The 8,620-nt window shown below is 39.0% G+C and overlaps 2 protein-coding genes across 3 annotated transcripts in view; both read left to right on the plus strand.

The window, feature by feature from the left end:
• The first annotated feature begins 1,110 nt into the window (after positions 1-1,110).
• LOC107059748 (DNA damage-inducible protein 1-like) lies at positions 1,111-1,917 on the plus strand. Its single transcript, XM_015306640.1, has one exon. The coding sequence runs from the start codon at positions 1,111-1,113 to the stop codon at positions 1,915-1,917; it is 807 nt and encodes a 268-aa protein (XP_015162126.1).
• Positions 1,918-1,928: 11 nt separating this feature from the next.
• LOC107059736 (TMV resistance protein N-like) overlaps positions 1,929-8,620 on the plus strand; it is a 21,792-nt gene continuing 15,100 nt past the window's right edge. The window contains exons 1-4 of one of the 2 annotated variants that reach the window (XM_015306547.1): positions 1,929-2,725; positions 2,829-3,116; positions 4,062-5,396; positions 5,481-6,058. In XM_015306547.1, coding sequence (XP_015162033.1) covers positions 2,480-2,725; positions 2,829-3,116; positions 4,062-5,396; positions 5,481-5,978 — 2,367 coding nt within the window. In that variant the 5' untranslated portion in view covers positions 1,929-2,479 and the 3' untranslated portion in view covers positions 5,979-6,058. Of the gene's footprint in view, positions 2,726-2,828; positions 3,117-4,061; positions 5,397-5,480; positions 6,059-8,620 lie in introns of those variants that run through there. The other variant, XM_015306548.1, reaches the window with a different exon arrangement.

The following is an 8,620-nucleotide window of genomic DNA, read 5'->3' on the forward strand; positions in this document are numbered from 1 at the left end:
CCTTCAACCACCGAAGCAAGTGACGATGAACGTGGCGAGGAGCCTATTGACGTCACCACTGGAGAAGAATGGGTCGCAAGGGTTGAAGTGGCGAGGCAGGCCGTGGAGATATTAGGCCGGCGTTTGAACGTGGCCGATGGCAAATTCAAGACTCTTGAGGACTTCACCCTTGAGGAGACCGAAAACATCCGTAAGGAGTTGGAGGGACGTCAGCGGGCCGAGTTTGAGATGAAGGAGGCTATCACTTCCTTGGAGTGTCGGCTCATGGAGGCATTGAGCACGATTGAGACCATGAAGGCCGAGATGAAAGCACTCAAGGAAGGTGGGGCAGTTGGAGGATCATCGTCGCTTGACCGAGATAGGGAGGCCAGGGTCGAGGCTCCCAAGCCACCAATGTTTAAAGGCGTCCGTGACGCTCAAGAGGTGGAGAACTTTTTGTGGCACTTGGAGAACTACTTCAAGTGTAATCGGGTGAAGAGTGACGAGATCATCAACACCTGGGAACAATTCCGAGAGGAGTTCAAGAAAGCCTTCTTCCCTAACAACGTCATCTATGAGGCGAAACGCAAGTTTAGGGAGCTGAAGCAAACGGGTAGCATCCGCGCATATGTGCAGGAGTTCACTACCCTCACGTTTCAAATTCCTAACCTCATGGATGATGATATGTTGTTCCACTTCATGGATGGGCTGCAAAATTGGGCCAGGACGGAGTTGGAACGTCGGCAAGTCAGGACCATAGATGAAGCCATCACGCAGGCCGAAGCTTTGACAGACTTCAGGCAGGAGAAGCCCGACAGAGCCAGAGGAGAGGAAGCAAGAGGTAGTCATGACCATGGTGGGGGAGATCGTGGCAAAGGCGAGGAGCAGTGGCCACATCCTAAGAAGCATGACACCTACAAGTCCGATGGCAAGAAGTCTGGACGTCATGGCAACACGGAAGAAGATAGAGGTTGCCAACAAAGGTGGCTGCTACATATGCGGCGGGCCGCATGGTTACGCAAAGTGCCCTGAACTGAAGAGCCTTGGTGCTATCCTGCGAGAACAGAAGGAGAAAGACGCCCAGGAGCAAGGACAAGGTGAAGGGACAACGCAGTTAGGCTTAATAAGTCTATGCGGGGCCATCACGAAGCAGCCAGAAAAGCCAAGGGAAGCGGCGCGCAGTATGTCGACCTTAAGATCAATGGAAAGCCCGCTTGTGCTTTGGTCGACACGGGTGCAGAGGTCAATCTCATGACCAAGAAGGCAGCAATGAGGTTGGGGCTGAGTTACGGTCCAAGCAGCGCCCAACTCAAGACGGTCAATGCACCCCCGACTCCTGTGAGTGGAGTTGCACATGGAGCAAGCATCACGCTGGGCGAGTGGCAAGGTAAGACCAACTTCACTGTCGCTCCTGTAGATCTTTTTGACATAATTCTTGGGCAGGAGTTCTTCCAGCAGTGCCACGCGGTGATCGACCCTTACCTCCAACGACTTCTAGTCATGGAGCAAGGAAGATCATGCATGGTACCCATGGTCAAGGTACCAAAGACGGAAGGACAAGTACGACTAACGGCCATGCAGGTCATAAGAGGCCCCAAGAAGAAGGAGTCGACGTCTAGAGCCACCATTGCAAGTTCGAAGAAGGACAATGGTGCAAGAAGGTCCCCACCGCCACATGCGAAGAAAGTTCCAAAAGGGAACAATGCTGTGATGCCAAAGAAGCCGCCGAGGCGCTTGCCTCCTAGGAAGGAGGTAGACCAGAAGACCGAGCTAGAAGCGATATGGAAGACGCTGAAGGCATTGCGCAAAGGCCTTAATCGAGTCAATGGACTATTGGTCGCGCACGCACAAGGCTCGGATGACGATGTAGCGGCAATGCGACGCGGTCGTCGCATCAATAGGTGGGGGAGAGTGTCACGTCCCGCCACTTCGCGGTAGAATTTTGGGCGTCCGGATAGGGGCGGAAGGGTCTAGAGTTGTGGAGAGGTTTCCGGAAGACTCTAGAACCCTTTGGATATTTCAAGAAGGTTTTGGAAGGTCCTAGAGTATGTAGAGAATTCTAGAGAGGGACTAGATATTTTCTAAGAAGTCTTGGGAAAATCTTAGAAAGTGTAGAATTCTCTAGAAAGAGGACCAAAGTGTAAATAAGTTTAGGGACTTAGGAAGTAATTTAAAATTGTACTTTAGTCCCTAGGAGTTAGTATAAATAGGTGGTGCCATTCATTTGCAAGGCATCCAAGCAAGTGTAAGCATTCTCCAAGCAATACAAAAGCCTTCTTCCAAAACTCTCTTCTTTGATCTTTCCAAGTCTTCCTTAAAGCATTCTCTTAGCGATCTAAGTCTTAAAGGCTTCCTTGAGTTTACAAGATCTTGAAAGAATAGTGAGTAAATTGTCAAGGGCCGCACGGAACTTTAGCCAACACTCTAAGTCCGTGACATTAGGCTTAGTTTTGATGGTCTGGACAAAGATGAGAAGGATTTATTTCTAGATATTACATTTATGGATATTGCATGCTTGACTAGATGTAATTTTCATCTTTATGTGGAACTAGTACAGAGAGATGCGAGTCGTGGTTTTCTAATAGATTACCTTATCGAAAAATCTCTGTTATCCATTGACCTGAATAATAGTATTGTGATGCATAATATGATAAGAGAAATGGGAGAAAATGTCATATGGGAAGAGTATGCTAACAGCAGAATATGGCTTCCCGAGGAAGTTTGTGACCTTTTTACAGAAAAGTTGGTAAGCAATATTTAACGTAATTAATAATTTCGTAAGCTCAAAGTTAATTTTTTTTGTTTCATTTTTATTTTTTAGCCATTAATATATGTTTCATTATTTACAGATAACAGAAAAGGTGCAATGTCTACGTATCCCAAACGATTACTATTATGAAGATGATTTTGTCGATTACAGCAATATTTTTAAGAGGATGCAAAGCTTACAAATACTCATAGTTGGTAATGGAACTTTTAGCTCAAACTGCGCTATCACTTATCTTCCTTCCAGCTTGCGGTTTATTGATTGGCTGGGGTATTCTTCAATTTCATTGCCAGAGAGCTTTGAACCATCACAGCTTGTTGTGCTTTGTTTATGTGAAAGTAGGCTTGTGGAACTTTGGCCAATATCAAAGGTAACACTCTCTTACAAATATTAGACATCAACTGGAGTTGTTGCAAAGTTCTTGTACAGAATAATGGAATAATAATTCTAAACAAATAGTTGTAATTATATAACATAATGTATATAATGAGGTTGAAATAAATGCTTTGATAGGTCAATGCATGTAAATTAATCCATCCATGATTTAAATGCTACTTTAAATAAATGTTCTGATATACACAATTAACAACAAATTTTTATTTATTTTTGGTTATCAGTCACTTGTAAGTTAAAATTTTGTTCTTACAAGTACAAAATTCATCACAAAATCAAATATATAATCTCTCCCTCTCTCTTTTCATCACCTTTCTTTTCCCAATTTAATATTCAACATATTTAGGTGGAACCTAACTTTGTTGACATTCACGATATAAATGAAGTACTTCATCACAGTCATAATGTATAATATTGTTGAATCTTTGGATTTATAATTGTGTAGTAGTTTACTTCCTGCAATTATATCTACCTAATAAAGAACTTGCAAGTGCACCCAATCAAAGAAGTGGATTGAGCACTATGAGATCTCAGGTTCAAATCCCAGAAAAGACAAAAACACTAGGTGATTTCTTTCCATCTATTCTAGCTTTGGTGGATAGAGTTACGTGGGACTCCCTCTTTTCCGCATTTTCTACATCCTTCAATGATCATAATAACCTTTGTTTTTTTCCCATCCGGTGTCCGGTACCCACATTGGAGCCCGACTAAATCCGGATTCGCGTTGGGAAGTCCTACATTGGGGGGTAAAGCGCTCCCTAACAAAGGCGACTCCATACCCAAGGGTGCTCAAACCCGAGACCTCTTGGTTAAGGATGAAGGAGTACTTATCACTCCACCACAACCCTAGTTGGTCACAAAATATTTCTATTAGGAGTACTACTTAAGTTAACTGGGTTTTTTTTTTTTTAAATGAATACAGAAATTCAGCAATTTGAAGTATTTGGATCTACGCGAAAGCCTTGGGTTAACAAAAACCCCTAATTTTGGTGATATGCCAATCTTGGAGACACTATATTTAAAGGGGTGTGTGAATTTGAAAGAGGTCCATCCCTCTCTTGGACATTGCAGAATGCTTACTGCTTTGAGTTTGTGTTTTTGTTGCAAACTTAAGAAGCTTCCAAAATTTGTCTGCATGGAATCTCTTGTGATTCTCAATCTCAGTAGTTGCACAAGCGTTGAAGAATTTCCAGAAATCTGTGGAGATATGCGGCACTTATCAATACTCTATCTAGGATCCCCCTGGATAAGAAGCTTACCCCCGTCTCTCAGCGGCCTTAGAGAGTTGCGATTGGATGATTGTGAAATTCTTGAAAGTATTCCAGACACTATTCGAAATCTTAGTGATCTCAGAATTTCAGGTTGCAATAAACTTGCAACACTGCCAAACAACCTCTTTGAATCACAGCAATTGAAATATCTTGAAATACACCGATGTTCTGGATTGGTAAAGCTCCCCATATCTCTTGGAGTTCAAAAGAATCTCTGTTTGTTAGAGTTAGATTCATGTGAGAACTTAAAGAAGCTTCCAAGCTCTATTCAGATGGAATCCCTTCAAAAACTCATGATATCTAATTCCCCAAAATTAGATACATTTCCAGAAATCAAAGGAGATATGCATTACTTGAAAAATCTGAATCTGAGTTCTACAGGGATAAGAGAAGTACCTTCATTCATTGGGAATCTGCTTAGCCTCATTTCTCTAAATCTGTCAGGTTGTGAAGATCTTGTAAGTCTACCAGACAGCCTCTGTAATTTGATGAATCTTCAATATCTTTTCCTCAGAGGGTGCAAAAAGTTAGAGAAGCTTCCAGAAAACATGGGTGATTTGCAAGAGTTACGTATGTTTGATGCGGGCGAAACTGCAATATACCAACCACCTCTCTCCATCACCAAGCTTGGGAAACTGAAAGTGTTATGCTTGTGGGGACTTCCTGAGGATTTAGGATCTTTGCACTCTTTGACAAGCTTGCGTTTAAGTGGAAGCAATATTTCTTGTTTACCAAAAAGCTTTAAAGGACTCTTACACCTTCAGCATCTGAACATACAATTCTGTCAGAATCTTAATGAACTGCCAGGAGAGCTACCCCCAAATTTAAGGGAGCTATTAGCAGATTATCATTTAGCCTTGAAGAGCATCAAAGATCTCGTAATTAATTGTCTTAAGCTGTATTGGCTCGTAATATCCGACTGTGGAGCCGTCTCAAGTGAACAAGTTAATGTGTTCCTACAGCATTTTCTCAGGACATGCATCCAGGTTTTTATCTCATATATGAATGTTGAATATTCTTGTCTAATTGGTTTCTAGTAGTAATAATAATCTCTATTCTATTGCATGCAGTGTGACTTCCATCAAAGGGATTATTTTCTCATTAATTTTCCCAGAGTCAGAATTTCAGAGTTGTTCGATTATGATTGTCCGTTTATAAATCAAGAAAAGATGTCAATTGATCTGAATCCATCTTGGTATACCAATAAATTCATGGGTTTTTGGATAACCTACGGTCCTACTACAAAGTACATAAGATTAGAAGCTACATTGGTCTGCAAATGTGACCCTGAAAGAAAATATTCCTTGAAGTCTAACAACAGCTTCCATGAAAATATGGTGTCCAAGTATCCTTTCATATGTTGCGTCTACATACCATTTGAAACATTGTGGAATGCTTCTGGCAATAAAGAAGGGAAGAATCCAAATGATTATTACATGTTGGAGTTTTCTCACATGTTCTGGCCGGAGACCAAAGAAGCATGCTGGGGAATTCGGCTGGTGTATGAACAGGAAGCAATGAGTGATGATAGCGGTCATAGAAAAAAGAAAAGAAGAAGCAATGAGTGAGGCAAAGGTCTGTTTATATGAAAAAGGTTATTTGTATTTGGAGAGACATTTTTAATTTGAAAATTTATACTTATTAAAAATAATTGAGTCCTATGCACAAGGGTATGCGACTTTAGTTGGTGTTTGTCAATATAACTTGTGTTCGTTAGTTTCCTTTTAAAAAAATAAAAATTAATGTATGAACCTTGATATGATATTTTTTGAGATTTTTTTATGTATTTTTTCATGTATAATAACCGACGAAAGTGCTTCAATTTTCTTTCTTAAACATTCAATTAAATTAAATAACACCACGTATTTTTGTTTATTTCATATCATCCCGGCTATCTTGATTTAACACAAATACTCACTTTCTAATTTTTAATTTAACTCAATACGGATAATTAAAAAAAAAAACTCATCTTCAATACGAGTAAAAAAACGCTTGTTTATTGCTAATAAACACTATTAAAGAAAACGTTAAAACCGGACAAACTTCGTCAGCTTGTCAATCATTCGTACAAAGCGTTTTCCTGCTTTTCCCCCTCGAATGGGGCCCTACATGGTATGACTCCACAATAATTGGGCTTTACTATGGGTACGAAACAGGGAGTAAGAAAAAAAAAACTCTTACATAAAGTCTGTAGCCAAAAGGACAAAAGAAAAACTATAAATAGTGAAAATAGAAAAAAAAACATAAAAATACAACAACGATTGAATAAAGGGAAAAGGGTCAAAAATTCCCTTAAACTATGTGAAAGGAACAAAAATGCCCTCAGTTTATAGTTTGGCTCAAAAATATCCTTATCGTCAATACTTTGGCTAAAAAATGCCCCTGCAGTCAATACTTTGATCCAGAAATGCCCCTATAGTTACAAAATGGTTCAAAAATGCCCTTTTCTGAATAAATATATTATTTTTTTCTTTTTAAACACATCTTATTCCTAATTAAAATATTATTAAAGAACACTATTCTTGTTTTCTTTCTTCTAAAAATCACTTTAACAAATAAAATGTAGGAAATATTTTTTTCTTCTGAATCTCATTTTATCAATTAAAATAGAATGTACCCTTTCGACAGATAATATGTGTCATATATATAAGATCAGAGTATATCCATTATTAATTTATATTTATATAACAATAAAAATTAATGATAAAAAAATAAGAAATATTTTCATTTTTTTTTTTCTGAATTGAAGTAAGATAAACATTTGCTAATTTTTTTATAAAAACATTATTAGAAAAAAATGTATCAAAAGAAAATACTAATATATTAATTTGGAAAATGAGCATTTTTGACCCATTAAATAACAATAAGGCATTTTGGACCAAATATTGACGGCGAATGCATTTTTGGACCAAAATACAACTTGACAGCAAATTCTCAGGTAAGGCAACGAATTTATATCAATTTACAGAAAGGTATCAATTTGTTGTTCATTTGTTTAATTTATCAGTGCAATACTGAAAAAAGGAACATTTTTATGTCATGAATTAGGAAGTTTATAACAAGTTTCCTATAGAGGCTGAAAATAGGCAAAGTCTTTACTCTTTGTGAACACAATAAATTTGCTGGAAATTTCTATGAAGTTGGTCCCCATTGAACAATGATCCTGTATGTGAACTGTTGGAATGTATGCATCCACTATCAGTCAAGGACCAGGTCCCTTGACTCAGCAAGAACAGTAACTAAAAATGTGCAGAAAATAAACAACTGGAAGTAAGATTTGCACAAGTATTTTACGTGGAAACCTCCTTGCTCAAGGGAGTAAAACCACGACTTGTCTCACAGGACTTTTCAAACTGCTTTCACTAATCTTCACAAGCAAAAGTAAAACGCAGTTTATAACTTGAGATTAACCTTCTAATCTCCACACTAAGTAATATCACCTATTACTCAACCGAGCCTAAGCATGTACAACACTGCTCACTATACTAACCCTCACTGATTAATATAGACTTTTGACCGTAAGACACAAAGTTACCCCTAACTATGTTCTTACAAGACTCAAAACAAAGTTTTGAAACATTTCTAACAAGAGTGAAACGAATCCTACAAGTTAAGTACAAATACAAACAATCAAGAACAATAGTTGGTACGGAAAACACTCTTTCTGTTGATCAGGTCCTTGTTGTATGTGTTCTTGTGCTTGAGTTCTTCCTTGGAGATGGCTTTCTTCTTTTTTTTGCTTGTGAGTTTTAGCTTGCCAAATCTTGAGTTTGTGTTTTGTTGGAAGAGACTATATTAAAATGACCACAAACTCCTTGGGACTGCCCATTGGCTGAGAGCCTGCCTTCTCTTTAAAGACGTGCACCTGTCACATCAGAAGTGATAGCTTTACAGTTGTACTATCTTCCTTTCACGTACACAGTCTTGTAGGGACCAGGTCCCTTATAGACTTTTCTTAGTAAGTTCTTGAGAAGACGTGTTGGCTCTCTCTCCTTTTGAATGAATGAATTAATTTCTTGTTTGTCATGTTAACTAAGTCAACCATAAGAAGTTATTGACCGTTGGACAACAACCTCGTCGATTCTGATTGGTGTAGTACACTGATGACCTCACCAACTTCTGACGTGAAAACTTTCCAGTTGTACCACATATAGATCTGGACGAGAGAACTCAGCCAGGGACCAGGTCCCTGCATTTGTGAGACACTGAA

This window comes from Solanum tuberosum, unplaced genomic scaffold, assembly GCF_000226075.1.
Source record: "Solanum tuberosum cultivar DM 1-3 516 R44 unplaced genomic scaffold, SolTub_3.0 scf00034, whole genome shotgun sequence".
Lineage (NCBI taxonomy): Eukaryota > Viridiplantae > Streptophyta > Magnoliopsida > Solanales > Solanaceae > Solanum > Solanum tuberosum.